This window comes from Coturnix japonica, unplaced genomic scaffold, assembly GCF_054131305.1.
Source record: "Coturnix japonica strain WE unplaced genomic scaffold, WE-NBRP24 Scf049, whole genome shotgun sequence".
NCBI lineage: Eukaryota > Metazoa > Chordata > Aves > Galliformes > Phasianidae > Coturnix > Coturnix japonica.
The window spans coordinates 261,390-276,257 of record NW_028188952.1 but is presented as its reverse complement, the minus strand read 5'-3'; the positions used below and the strand labels follow the sequence as shown (position 1 = coordinate 276,257).

General features: G+C 51.7%; 1 protein-coding gene across 1 annotated transcript; it reads left to right on the top strand.

The window, feature by feature from the left end:
* The first annotated feature begins 1,447 nt into the window (after positions 1–1,447).
* On the top strand, positions 1,448–10,155 carry NXPH3 (neurexophilin 3). Its single transcript, XM_015885949.3, has 2 exons — positions 1,448–4,164; positions 5,215–10,155. Exons 1-2 carry the CDS (start codon positions 4,108–4,110, stop codon positions 5,944–5,946), a joined length of 789 nt encoding a protein of 262 aa, XP_015741435.2. The 5' UTR covers positions 1,448–4,107; the 3' UTR covers positions 5,947–10,155.
* Positions 10,156–14,868: the final 4,713 nt, after the last annotated feature.

Below are 14,868 nucleotides of genomic sequence, written 5' to 3'. Positions count from 1 at the left end.
TGCAGGAGCAGCAATGCAACCCCCCCAGATCCCCCCAGCTCTGCTGCCTGCAACACATGGATGCTTGCAAACCCCATCCTACCTGCTGCCAAATGCAAAGCACCACCAGCAGCTTCTCCCTCTCCCCATCCCATATCCGTGTTCCAGGTCACCCCACCCCTTCTGCTTAAAAACATCTTCTGCCCTTTATATCGCCTTTTATAATTATCTTTCCAATCTATCCTTAGATAGATAGATCCTTAGCTGAGGGCCGGTAATGCCTGCCTAAAAAACGCTTCCAAAAATAAGACGCGTCAATAGAAAGGTGCCGTAGGAAGAACAGAAAGCCGACAGAGGGAGCGGGGATGCTTCGAGAGATTCTACCACCTTTTTTTTCTGCTTCCTACCCGAACCCGCAGCTCTGTTCTGGGTAGTGCTGACCCCCAGCCCGGCTGACCCCTCTCGCCCCACCTCCCCAGCCCACCTTTAGCTCAGAACCCGCTAGAGGGCAACAGAAACCCAGGAAAGGGAGCACGGAGCCGGGCTGAAAACGGCTTGGGGGGGGGGGACCCGCAATCCGCTCTCGGCCCCATCGCACCCGAAAATCGCGGCTGTAGCCCCAGAGTTTCCCCGGGTGGGATGTTGGTGACAGCCCGTTTAACAGATGCTTCTCGAAATCTGGCACTGTGAGAGTTTCCATAGGAAGAAACTGAAGTGGAGGAGTAGTTGTAGTCACCCGATCCTCTTTTAATGGCAAAAGCCACTTTGGAGCTGTAGGTTTGGAGCTCCCAGCTGAGCAAAGCTACACCAAATCCCAGCACTTGCACATACAAACGTCGAGTCACTATGGTTGAAGGAGATCACTCAGATCCCCACATCCAACCCCAACCCATCCCATTGTTGGGGTGTCCTTCAGTGCCACATCCCCACATTCCCTGCACACCCCATGGATGGTGACTCCCACACCTCCAGGGGCACCTGAACCCCCTCCCCACAGCTTGACTTAAGGGGCCAAGATGCTCCTTCTGACCCCACCCCATCCATCCTGGGATCCCTTTTAGGGGGAAAAGGAGCAGGAAAGGAGTTTTCTTGCCAAGGGCTGAAAGCAGCACCCTGCCCTTCCACAACCCCCTCCCACCTTAAGCCACTCCAGCTGTACAGTGCTATGAATCCATTAGCCAGTGTTTAGAAGGGCACCTGTCTCTAAATGCTGGCCCTGGGTTCGCTCTGGTTTTAGTTCTGCCTCATTTCTGCATGGGGGGCCACAAGAACCCCTTTGGTTGGCCACATCTCTGAGCTGTGCTGAGGGCAGTGCCTGCCCCGTGCCCACCACGCATGGACGATCAGAACAGCCCCACTGGGAACCATTGCAGCAGCAGCCAAGCAGAGCAGCTCCTAAATCAGCCCTGCTTTATGCCACGCCAGTCTCCATCTCCCTCCGAACAGCAGAAAACCCAGCAAGTCGCTTTAAATCACTTTTATCCTCCTGTTCTACCTCCGTGCCGACCTCCTCTCAGCCTCACAACCCAAGCAGAGCACCTTGCCATAAACCTCCCCCACCCCAAAGCGGAGCAGCCAACAGGTGGGATGCACCCAGCACCATTGGAGGGAGGGGAGAGGGGTTGGGGGGGAACCTCACATTGCCAGCAGCTCCAGGGAGGCAGTGCAGGAGCTGCAGCTCTTGGAGTGATTTAGAGGCAGGTGATGGAACAGGCATTTGGAAGTTTTATGAAGATCTTTTATCGAAATCACGGTAGTTAGAGACGTGCAGCCTATTAAATGTACCCAGCACACTGATGGGGCCGGGATGACGTTATGCTGCCATATATCCTGTGTTCCTTCTGCTTTTAGGAGGCCCCGGGGTCCTTCCAGCACTGCTCCTGGATGGGTGGATATTTGGAGCTCCACAGCCCCGGCTGTCAGGAGGGATTCATTGCTTGTTGTCTCCCCTTGGTGCAGGTCAGCCTGGAATGGGTCTTCCATCCCTCTGTTAGCACTAAGGATGTGTCCTGTCTTCCTGCGTCCCCATATGGCACCGTTCCATGGGGGCAGGATGGGGAAGCGAGAGAGTTGTGTTCAACAGCAAAGAGAAGCAGTTCAACCCCCATGGAACAAAGCTGCATCCATCTGAGGTGTAAACCCATCCTGCTTCCAGATGGTCCGGGGGTGACAGGCGGCAATGCAGACAGGTACCTTCAGAGCAGGGAGAGGGCAGCAGCAATTTGTCACTCACATTCCTTCCTCTTCCCGGCCCCAAAACCACAAGAGAAGCCTTCATGTCCAGATCCCAGCACTGCAATCACATCCAGACACTGGAGAGCATCGTTGTGCAGATGGGAGTGTATGCAGGGCACCAGGTGACAGCATCCCACCATCCAAACAGGCTCCTGTCCCCACAGTTCCCTCCTCATTAACAGAACTGCAAGATCTGCCTTCCCAAAGTGGCTCAAGAAGAGTCGGGGTGGGAATATGGGAAGGATACGGGAGATAATCTGATGGGAAGGAGTGCAGCCATTGCCTGGGGTTTGAGAAATGCTGGGTTTCATTCAAGTCCTGTCCCTGGCAAATGAGTTCTCCGTACTGCAACTTCAGCTGAGAGATGGGAGAAAGGCAACTGTTCCCTTCATTGAAACAAACCCAAACGAGCAAGTCTCCATCGTCGTGTGGCACCAAAGCCAACCAATGAGTTCTGTTTCCTTTTTGAGCACAAAGCAGCCTGCCATCCCTTACTTCTGGGATAGCACACAAACCGAACCGCCAGGCTTAGGGAACAAAATCTACATTTCCTTGTTCCTTTTTTAATTTCCAAAGCTGGAGAAGCAGCGCTCAGCACAGCCATGGAGAAGGGAGGGGAGAGAAGAGCTCTAAGAGGACGAATGCATGAGGATGCAGAAATAAAACTCACAACTGCACTGAAAAACTTCCTTCACAACCCTCACATTCTGCACAGGCAGAAGGGGCCATGCACCTAAATCCCCCCCCCCATCCCCTTCTTCATAACCCTGGAAATCTATGGTTCTATTTCTTTGTTTCTTCTCTTTTTCCCCTTGGTCCTCCTTTGGGTGACTGTTTGGAAAAGAAGGGTTGTTTTCTTTGCTTTTTTCTGATGGAGGGAATGGAATGGGGATGAACTGAGCCCCAAGGCAGAAGGGAACACCACCATACTGCCTGCTCTCCTGGTGCAAAGATAAAGAAGTTTCTAAGGCAGCCCTGGCCATTTTGCACATTGCTTCACTCCCTTCATATCTGGGATGCTCCTCTCAGTGGAGACCCCATTGCCTGACAGCACCCAACCTAAAACTTGGGGTTCCCTCCGGCCCTTTGAGGATCCCCCTGTTCCTTATCTGTCCCTTTGGGGACGCCCTTGTGCCTTAACCCCACACTGCCATGTGAGGACCACTCCTCTGTACCCCATTTGGCCTTCTGGAGACCCCTCCATGCCCCATCTCCATGCTTCCCTTTGAGAACTCCCCCGTGCCCTATCTGTCCCTATAGGGACACCCTTGTGCCTCAGCCTCATCCTGCCCTTTGGGGACACCCCAATGCTCCATCTCCATGCTGCCTTTTGAGGATACCCCTTTCTGTGCCCCATTTGGCCTTTTGGGGACCCATCAGAACCTCATCTCCATGTTGCCCTTTGGGGACCACCCCTGTGCCCCATCCATCCCTTTGGGGACACTACATCCCTGCGCTGCCCCTGGGGTCTCCCCCCGGGCCTCCCTTGAAGGCGCAGTGCCAGGCAGCAAAGGGTTACGTTCGGAGGTGCCGCTCGGCTCCCGGTACCTGGAAGGAAGGGAGGGGAGGAAGGCACGGAGCGGAGTTTGCAGCGGTCCCCGAGAAGGCGGCGAACGGGCGGCAGCGGTGAAGCCGCGGCGGGAGCCGCCTCCGCCCCCGGTCCGGTACCGCCGCCCGGAGCCCCCCATGGGTGAAGGGGGGGCTCGAGGAAGCGGCTTCTAAAAGGGGGACACCCCCTCGCTTTCCCCTGGCTGACGTTCCCCGCTTAAAAAGAAGGGAGGGAAAAAAAAAAAGAACCAAAAACCAACAAACCACCAAAAAAACCATCAGAAACCCACCCAAAGCCGCTCTAAATTTGAGGGAACAGCGAAGGCAGGCGGCATCGGCTGGAAAATGCATCTCACTCGGAGCTGCATCGGCTTCTTGATCCAGGGGAGCATCTCTCTGCTGGTGAGTGGCAGGGAAGGGGAGAAGGGGGTTGCAGGGGACGGGGGTCGGGCAGCCCAAGGGACGGTGGGGTTTGCAGCCGGGAACGTCCCCAGATGGTTTTATCCCCCCCCACCCCCAGCCCAATTCCCTGCCGAAACGAGCATCCCAAAAGTTCTGCTATTTTGCAGCAGGGAGCGGCTGGGCAGCAGGCAGGAGGGGATGCTCACAGGTGAGGGGTGACAGTGGAGATTCCTCCGGATCATCCAAAAGCTGCAGCCTCCTTCCCGGCATTGCACCCTCGGGCTGGGTTTCACCTCCTGCCCTCCGCGAGGCCGAGCTCAGATCTTCACCGAACCCTTCGCACCCCGGGGATGGCAGCGAGAAGCTGCTCGGTACCCGGCGCTGGGATCGCTCCCGAGCATCGGTTTATTCCCCTCCCCCGCCCGGAGCGATGGGGCTGCAGCATCTGCATCCCGCTCGGACGGATGAGCTGCCTCGTACCCACCTGCCTGCTGGGCACCCGGCTACCTGCAGCTATGGGGCAGCCCCAGCCCCCATCGGCACCTGTATGGGGACAGTGATGCCCTACCCGATATCGACATGCTGGGAGGGTATGGAAGGGAGTTTGCAGAGGAGGTTTCGGGTGCTCGCTCACTTCTGCTGCTTCCATCTCTCCACCAGACCATGGCATGGTTTGAAGGTCAGAAGTGGGGTCTGTGGGTTTGTTGACAGCCTCAGAACTGGTGGAAAAGCCATGAGGGCAGCATGAGGGATCCTCTGGGTGTGAGGGCTCTGCACAAGGAGTTCCCACTAGGGACAAGGCACCTATCCCAGCTCCCCTCACCTATTCCCTGAGCATCCAAGAGAAGGAGAGCAGGGGGGAAAATTGCTGCCAGAAAGGAAATAGGGGATATTGAAGAGCAGCAGAATGGGAAGACAAAAGAAAAGGGAGGTAAGGAGAGCAAGGATGGCCGGGTCATACCTGGAGATGTGGGGTGACCAGAGAACAAGATAGGGTAAGGGGACAGGTACCCACCATTGACCCCTCATGCTCTCATCACTATGTTTCAGGTGGTCTGTGGCCAAGGAGGGCCAGGGGAAGGTGCCAAGCAACATGAACCTGAGAGCCAGGAGGGAGCCCAAGCACAGGAGACCACAGAACTGCTCCCAACCAAACCCCTGCTCACCCCAACCTTACTGCAGAACGTGACCCTCCTGGAGCTGGTGAGCAGCTCACGGGAGCTATGGGATATCCTGGACAACCTCTCGGAGCGGGATCACGCTCCACATCCCCGAGGACAGAGGGACTTGGAGTCGGCCTCGGGTAAACTTAAAAAAGTTTTTGGCTGGGGAGATTTCTATTCCAACATCAAGACAGTGAAGTTAAACCTCCTGATCACCGGCAAGGTGGTGGATCACGGCAACGGCACCGTCAATGTCTTCTTCCGCCACAACTCCACCGGGCAGGGGAACATCTCGGTCAGCCTCGTCCCTCCAACTAAGGCTGTTGAGTTTGACCTGGAGCAGCAGATCTTCATTGAGGCCAAAGAATCCAAAATCTTCAACTGCCGTGTGGAGTATGAGAAAGTGGATCGCGCCAAGAAGACCACGCTGTGCACATACGACCCGTCCAAGACCTGCTACCACGAGCACACCCAGAGCCACGTCTCCTGGGTCTGCTCCAAGCCCTTCAAAGTCATCTGCATCTACATCACCTTCTATAGCATAGACTACCGGCTGGTGCAGAAGGTGTGCCCTGACTACAACTATCACAGCGATGTGCCCTATTTCCCCTCGGGGTGATGCACGCTCAGGATGTCCCAGTGATAAGCGGGTGCTGGGGAGGGTGGGGGGAGGGATGGGGATGGTTTTTAAGCAGGGTGGGTCCCTGGAAGTGAGGAAGGAGAAGGGTTTCAGTTTTCCCCAAAAGCTCGTATAGTCTAGAGGAGAGGAGAGAAAATTTGGGCTATGGGGGTAAAGGTGTTGATAAACTCGGCCCAGATCTGTGGTCTTCAGAGATTGGTACGGGGTCTGAATGTAGGATACAGAAAATAGGGCATAAAGCCGGAATCAGGACTTGTGTTTCTCAGTGCAATAATGGGTTTTTTGCCTGGATTTAGGCCACACGATCCTAAAAGGTGGGGGACCAGGTGCAGAGGGCTGCAGGAGAAGGTGGGCACAGCATGGAGAGCATAGTGGGGACAAGGGCACCTGGTACATGCCATGGATGGGGGACAGCCTTGCACAGCCACCTCATCTCCCCCCAAGCAGGTGCTGGGAGCATCAGGGCTGTGTTTCCCCCATGCTTGGGCTGAACATTGGGGTGGGATAGGGAGGGACACCCCAGGTGCCACCCCATTGCAGCCCACCGGTTTGGGGGACTGGGAAGGATGGAGCCGCAGAGAGAGGAATCCTGGTCGGATCTTGCTGACACAAGGTGTGATTCATGTGTTTCCCCTGATGCCGTGTGTGTGATTCATGCATTTCCCCTTCGTCTCATCCATGTTTCATGGGGCTCCCACCCGTGTCCGTGTGCTCAGAGCAGCTCAGAGCAGTTCCTGGGCGCAGAATTGCGTGGTTGGGTGGCAGAGTCGAGCTCTGACTGTAGCATTTAACTGACTTTGAAGGAAAAAAAACCTCACAGTGCTGTCCTTGGGAGAGAGAATAAAGTTTTTACGGTGGTAACAAGGCAGGTCAAGTGTTATTACTGACAGCAAGTTCAGTCTGTGCTCAGGTAGCTGGGAGCTCAGGGTATTGCTGTGCTCCCACTGGGCTGTGCCTGCCCAAATTCAGCCCTGCTCCATCACCCAGACCTCTCTTGTAAGGGGATATAAGGCCCCATTTTGGGCCTCAGACCCTCCACTTTCCCATTATCACCCTCATGCCCAGTGGCCACTGATGTACACAGAACCTTCCTGCACCACCCATAGGTGTTCCCAACTTACCCTGAGAGCATCCACAGGTTCACACTACAGAGAAGACCAAACAAAAGCAGCGTCTCCACTCTCATACCCCCAGACTCCCTACCCATAGCACCAGACCAGCTTAAGCCAACAAATCCCATCCAGCCAACAGCACCGCGGCCCATTTATTAGCAAGGTGTTACTTCCACAGCAGGTTTTATGCTTCAGCCTTGACAAGTCCAGTCCTTTCCTTTTCCTCAGACTGGAGCTGGCTTTGCTGGGTGCTGGCACACATCTGCCAAGTTCCATCGCATGCACTTGTACAGGAGGCAGGAGCCAGTTCCAAAACACATCGAGCAAAGAAAGCCTTTTAGTGCAATAATCAATGAGAGGACTTTTACACGGAGAACAAAAAGTTTCAAATGCTTTGAGAGAGCGGTTTCAGAAAATAACAGGATGAGCATTTGGGGAGGGGGGAGAAAAGCCATCTCACCAAAGCGTGTTCCTTATGCTGCAAGGAAGGGCTGCAGAAAGGCACAGACAAAACAAACAAAGCCTCAACACACAAAAGTTGCCCATTTGGAGAAATTTCAGACAATTGCCATTTGAAGAAACAGAGCAGACAGCAGGAACAGAAAAACAGGCTACAAAGGATGCACCATTGTCAAAAGTGATGTGGCAGCGCAGTTACTAGGAGACCAGGACGGGCCATTATTCTGGGTTGGGAGAAGAGGATTCCTGCTAGCGGAGTCACAACCTGCTCTCAGAAAAGGATTTTACTGAGCTTGGAGGGCAAACAATGGAAGGGGAAATTGTGCACCCCAAACCTGTGCAGTGCACAGAGCTCTGCTCCTATAACGTCTCTCCTTGGGGATGGCTTGTGGCTGCTGCTTGTGGGCAGGGATTGTGTTGTGAGGGTAGGAAAGAGTTCTGAGTTGCCCAAGTCCAACCCCAAGTGCCACATCTACCCTTGCCCACGAGCTGTGTCTGCTCCTCGAGTGGAGGCAGACCCCACCAAGGCTGAATTTCTATCATCTGTTAACAGATGAACATTAAATGGATTTATTCTTTTTTTTTCTGGAGGAGGGAAGAGAGCTAAAATTTGTCCAAATGAAGTTTCTTGGGTTGCAAACTTCATTACAAAGAGCTGCATGTAATGACTGCTGAAAGCAGACTTCAAAAACCCTCCGTGACTCCAGAGTTCAACCAAGTGCCACAGAAGCATCCGCAGCAGTTTTGCAATTAGAGCCCATCTCTGTGTATGAAACGCGGCTCCTTATCATCTCTGATAACCCAGCGGACGGGCGATGTCTTTGTCTCCAAAGCAGGAATGGCCCCAATGGGAACTACAGACTGCTGTCATCTACAACTACACAGCGAACGTTCTCCATTTCCAGTAATTAGCTCTCTTTAGTTTGTTAATACTTCTTCCTCTTCCTTATAAAATCCTCCTAATTTAAGTTTCACAACTCTCCCGGCCATATTAACTTCTGCTCCAGCACATTCCAAAACCATCTTCCCAGAATACACCACCCTAATGCCAAAGTCCATCAGCAGCCGTTAATTACACTCATTAGGGCTGCCCAGTGCTGGGATGAGGCAGGAGAGCATCAGGATGTGATGTTGAGGCACTCAGTGCCCACCCCAGGGGCTCCCATCTCCTCTGGTTTCAAGACTATAGCACTGATTCTTCCACCACCTCCCTTAAAACTGGTTAATATTTGAGTAATTCCCCCATCAGGTTCATTTTCTGCAGTTCTGCTCACAGTCCAAGTGCTCCTCTGTTAATTTTCCCCTATATCTTGAAATATAATTAGGAGCAATCAACCTCATATCCAAGCCTTTGCAGTTCTCTCTGCCTTTTGCCATCTCCCAGTCCATCAGACGTTGTCTCTCTGCCATTCTCTATGTACCATATCCAAAAAGCAGCGGCAGCCCGTGACTCACATTGCTAGCAATCACCTTCATAATATGTTAATGCATGACTGGGATTTCAGAAAGGACAGAGCTCACAGGAAGGCACCATTCACTGCCAGGGTGGCACCACTGGATCCATCTCAATGCTATGACAGCTTCAAGGCATCAATCAAGGGAAAGAAGGTCCATACACATGGGCCAAACAAGGAGGAAGGATGTTCATAAACCCTCTGTGCTAATTAATGAGCCATCAAGAGTTACGGTCACAGCGTCCTAATTAATGGGAGAACTTGCTTAAAGGCGTGAAGGTGATGGAGGACCAGAATATGGCAATAATTGGAGGATAAATATAATAATAAAATAATAAATGGAGAGCCCCTTGGTTACTCCATTTCCAGTTGATGATGGTCATGTTCTGGCTCAGGTTTTCTTCAGGAAGTTCTTAGGTTGGTGATACCAAATCTAAGTTAACACACAACAGGGTGACTACTGGGAAACACACCCCACTATTTCCAGACTTCACAAGCAAACACAGAAAGAAGTATTTCCAAAATGGATTTAAAGGCAAACAGAATTACTGCTGAGCCAAAGGTGTGATGGGACAAACCCGGCCCTTCTGTTCCTGAATGCAACCACTGAAGCTCTGCCTGGTGGAGGGAATCCTAAGTGCTTTCTCTACACAAATAAATACAGTTCCATGCCCAAACTATCTAGCAGCTATTAGCATCCTCACTGAGCTTCAGCTCCTCGGAGCTGGGGCTGCAGATGCCCAACGCTGCATCTTTATAGAGATTATTAGATTTTAATGAGGTCTAGTGAGTCAGCCAAGCCTTTATGCTCATAATCCCCCATTTCAATAGCCACAGCAGCTCCTGGACGCATTACTGCTGCCACTCCTCCTGCCACACTCTCCTCTGTGCTTAAAAGCGAGGGATCTGCTGCTGTCATCACCAGCACCCGATGACTGTAGGGGAAGAGCCACTGGTACAGGGATGTCACTGCATGGGGTTGGACATGGGGCAGCATGGGAGTCCTGGTTCTGAGCCCCCTCGATGTCTCTTTGTCACCACATGCTCTGCTATATATATATATTCCCCATCCTCCATGTGGCACAGCCAAAGGGGTCAACAATCCTAATTCCTGGACATACACCCTATTGGACCTTCCAATAAACCTAACCAAGTCATTCCAGCCTTTTGTCTCCTGTCTTATCATGCTCCTTTACAGATAATATTTGTTTGCCTTTTGGGGAAGCGTGTTGGAAATCCTTCCCTGGAAAGGGAGGTGAGCAAGAATGATTATTCACGAAATCCCCAGTGTTATGACTTGCTATTACACGCAGAAACCTAAAAATGCAAGTGGGCTGAGCGCGTCATCTATTTGATCTAAGAATTATTACAGTTTTGCCAATTAGGCTCTGAACCCAAATAGAGCCGCTTCCCTCCTCCCTTCCCTCCTCCTCCTCCTCACGCTCCCCTGCCAGAGCTGAGCACCAGCTGCTGCTTCATAAACACCAACATCTCCCCGTCTTCCTGCGCTTTCAACAAACTCCAGGAGCAGCAGGTCTCTGATTGTTTTCTCTCCAATTAATGGCAGAGTGTGCTGCTCTCTGGGCAGGATGCTGAGCCGCGCAGTAATGTCACATTGCACAACCAATGGCTCTCACATCCACGGCGTTCTCCTGCCCAAAGGGAGCTTGTGCCAAGCTGGTTGGGGGGAGGGGGGGGGTGAGAAAAGCACTCCGAAATGCAGCTCTTCCTACCTGAAAGCATCAACGGAGGCACCCGGCCAAGTGCTGGAGGAGCATGGCACTGTGCTCCCCTGGGACTCGCTGTTCTGCAGCACCAGGGCTGAGCCTCCGGGTGGGGAGGAAGGATTTCCTTTTGCCTGAGAGGTTTCCAAGCCCTATCAGCTCACCCATCTGCTGCCCAAATGGTTGCCTCCCCAAAGGCTTGTGCCCAAAGAGGAGGGAGATGCAGTAACCCCTTCCCCTCTGCTCCCCTCTGTGCAGCAAACTTGCTGCCAGCACGGCCAGGCGTTCCCCTCATGCCCTGTTAAATCACACCCAGCTCTGAGCAGAAACAGTGATTTCTGTTAAAATATAAATATCCCCATTTAAGAACCGTACGGATCGTTCAAGTTCGTTTGGGTTGTACAGATCTCAGTGTGAGGGATGCTGCCATCATCACAGCTTCTGTGTGCGGGGAACTGGCAGCTGCTGCCCCAACAGCAGAACAGGGCTGCAGCCTTGAGACCCCCCCCCAGACCCTCACCATAAGGGTCTTACTCAGCACCAAGGCTGCAGGAACACATGGGTGAGAGGGAGCTGAGCAGACTGTGCTCCTGAATGGGTGAACCAAACAGCGGGGAGATGAGATTTTCAGGGGATATTACAATCTGAGACCATTCTGAGCCACCTCCATGCTGTGTGATTTCACATTATAAAAAGCAAAAGACAGCCCCCCCCCTTTCCCTCCTTCTCCTTCCCTCCCAGCCTTTCAGGTGGCTGCGTTTCCAGCTGAACTGGCACCCGGCTCTGTGCTGTCAGCCCCATGGGAGCGGGCACGGAGCGTCACCGGGTCGGTGCTGCACCAGGTGAAGCATCCAAATGCAGCAGGAGGGGGAAGTAAAATAGAAGAGAGGGAAGGAGAATCCAGACAGAAAGGAGAACCACATAAAAAAAGGAGGGGGGGAAGGCTGTCAAGAGGCAGCAAAAAGATAGGAATGGAAAAAACTTGTCCGGTGCTCTGAAATCCCACCAGACCCCCAACTCTTCTGCAGAGAATTCCCAACTCAGACAGCTTCAAACCCCACACCTGCTTGCACTAAAAATATGCTAAATAATTCAGTTTTGACTCGTGTGCTCTCAAGCTGCACAATCCTCCCGGCTCCCAGAGATCGGTGCTGTCTTTTAGGGGGAAATACCACCATGGAATAGGGCAGGGGACACTGTTATGGCACCACATGTTGGGACAGCAGCCAGGAGCCCACGGCTGTGACATGCAAGAGATGTGTAGGAGGAGGGGGCTGGCGCATTTTTCCACCTGCCAGGCTTTGCTGAGCCGTGGCAGATGTCTCTTTGCTTTCAAACCACACCGAGGAGCGCCCGCTTTCATCCAACCTCCTCGTTGGGAAGTTTTCCCATAAGGGATAAAAATTACCTTCTGCTGCTGCCTCAAAGCATCGCACCAACAAGGACATGAGCCTGGAGCATCAGTGCAGCCCCGCTGGCTTCATCCTGGGTCAGCAGTCATCCTGTCTGCAAAACCTGCTGGAAACCAAATGTATCCTGATCCCCCTCCATGCACGGAGCCCCCAGGGGTGCACGCTCCTCTTGAAAGCTCAGCAGGGATGCAGCCTTCTTCATGTGCTATTGTCCCATCCATCCATTATGGCAAATGCCTTCACAAGCAGCCAATAAACCAGACTGCTCTAAAACAGATGAACCCCCTGGTCCTCATCAGGGTCATGCAGGAGGTGACCACCTCCTCCTGTCCCTACAACAGTCCCCATGCAAACCAGTCCCATAGGTACCTGTGCACCACCAGCACAGCCCCATCCTCAGCCTAATTGTTGTCCTCCCACATTTCCTCCTAGCACAGGGTGTTTCATTACACTGAAGCTATTGGAAGAAATTAAGACAATTATCAGCAATAATAGGATTTTGGTGGGCGCCTTGGCTGGATTTATCACCTGAGAAGGGTTCTGCACAGAGATGGGCACCAGTGATCTTAATGAGAAGGAAACCCTCAGTTCCAGGCGGAGAGGCCCTTCAATTTTTATGTCTTGTTCAGAAAACTGCAGTCCCACAATGAGAGCAGTGAACATACGGCGTCTAAAAGAAGCTCCTCAGTGGGACCCACACGTCGGGCTGGCAGATCATAACAGCACAGAGACGGCTCACGGCGGAGCAGCCTGGAGCCTGCAGTGCTGCACGCCGGCTGCAGGATACACTGGTGGTTTATCAACTCCTTGAAATTGCAGCCTTAAGATACTCATTTTAACTGCTGTGTTCTCTCTTCTTGTCTCTGATATTAGGCATCGTCCCACCGAGACTGCAGCCAGCTGCTGAGCTACCCGATGTTCAGTCTCTTTCAGTTGCTATTGCTGCTGTCTGCCTCCGAGTGCTCAAAAAATCTTTGCAGCCAACCCATGTTGGCACTTTTTCCCAGCTATATTCTTGCAGTTATTGTTAACCCACAAGAAAGCCTTGCTTACCTTGCACACTTTGTTCTGACCCCTTTAGCCCACTGGATGCTCTGCACTTTGGCATGAAGTCAGATATTTGCTTATCCCATTGGTGGCCAGCTCTGTGTTTGCAGCCTCCGTTATAGCAAACATGATATCTTAATTAACAGACTTGCTGGCTTGCTGAACTCAGACAGATGGGAACTTAATTCAATTAGTATACTTTAATCACCTATTATAATAGGGCTTTAAAAAGTGTACACAAGTGAAAGGTCTGCTGAGCAGCTATCACTTGTACCCTATGTTTATAAAGAAGTGGTAATGCTAAAGATGCAATCTACCACTCCTTACCCCTAAACAAGGATGAATTTTATCAACAGCTTTGGAAATGCTGCTCTATAGATCCTTAATGAATCAAAACCAAACAGAAACAAGCTCTGAAGTGGCAACAGATCCAAGTGAATGGCCTGGAAAGGGGACACCTGCATCATAACCTGTGATGTCCATCTCAAACTATAGCAAGTCACCTAAAAAATTCCAGGTATTTTTGCTTTACGGATTGTAACCTACTTTCCAGAAGTAAAGGCAGCAAATAGGTCTGAATGTGATTGAAAACCAATTAATCTTGTCTTGGCACACAAGGATGTGCCACATTATTTCTTCTGGTTCCATTCAGAGTGATTGTCTTGAGAAAAGCCCTGCATAAATCATCCAGGGTTGGAATGATTTGATGTTTGAGGTCTCTTCCACCCCGAGCTCTTCTTGGATTCTATGATAAATAAACTACTGAAGACTAAAACAATGGCTGGGGATCAATTAGGAGTCTGCGTTTGGTCTGAAAACAGTGATAAAGTCCAGGTTAGTAGGTGCTGATAGAAGAAACATCCTCATTCACCTGGTTGGAAGAGGGCTGAACCACGAGAACATCAGCAGGTCTCAGAAGACAATTCCACATTGACATTTTTATGAGCCAAAGGGTGGGCTTGGCTTTCTTGTCATCTTCTCTTTCTATTTCAGGGCTGAAACAAGGAAAACAGGTAGAAGCCGAGCTTCAAATTGCTTAAAACTCTCTGACCACAAGATGTGACATTATTGGATGCTGCAGACGTGCTGTAAACCTTTGAAAACAAGGTGCTGGCCCAATCTCCTCTTGGCAGCTCCCTGTCCACGAATCCATTGCCAAGAACAGAATGAGCAGAGGGAGTGGCAATGTAAGCGTCCCTAAGTGTCCCCTACTGACAACACAAAGAGCCACTCTGGGCACAGCTGTCTGCTGAGACTGCCGATGATGGGACCTAAGAATGGCAAAGCTGTGCTCTGAGACTTGGCTGATATAAAACAAAAAACAATTCTGAGAAGATACCGAGAAGCAAAAAAAATAGCAAAGGTGTGAGGTTTTGGGCTGGTTTAAGCTGCTGGTGGGCAGCCAGGTCATGGCAGGGAGAGTGGAACCATATGATATTTAGCATCCCTTCAAACCCAACCATTCTACAATTCCATGCATATCTTTCCTAAGTTTGCTGTGTCCGTGCTGTAGGGCAGAAGGGTGAGATCCAACGAGTGATGGAGCTACAGCACTCCCACTAACAACAAAATCCCACATCCTCTTCTGCTATTTTTGTTGAGCGTTTTGTTGGTTGGCAAAAATTCAGCCATCAGCAATAATTCTGCCAGCACCACCTGCCTAGAGGAGCGAGAAAAGTTAGCAGGAGAGAAA

Coding starts and splice junctions, on each gene's coding strand:
- NXPH3 (XM_015885949.3), top strand. CDS start 4,108: ATGCATCTCACTCGGAGCTGCATCGGCTTCTTGATCCAGGGGAGCATC. Junction 4,165..5,214: donor AGGGGAGCATCTCTCTGCTG/GTGAGTGGCAGG, acceptor ACTATGTTTCAG/GTGGTCTGTGGCCAAGGAGG.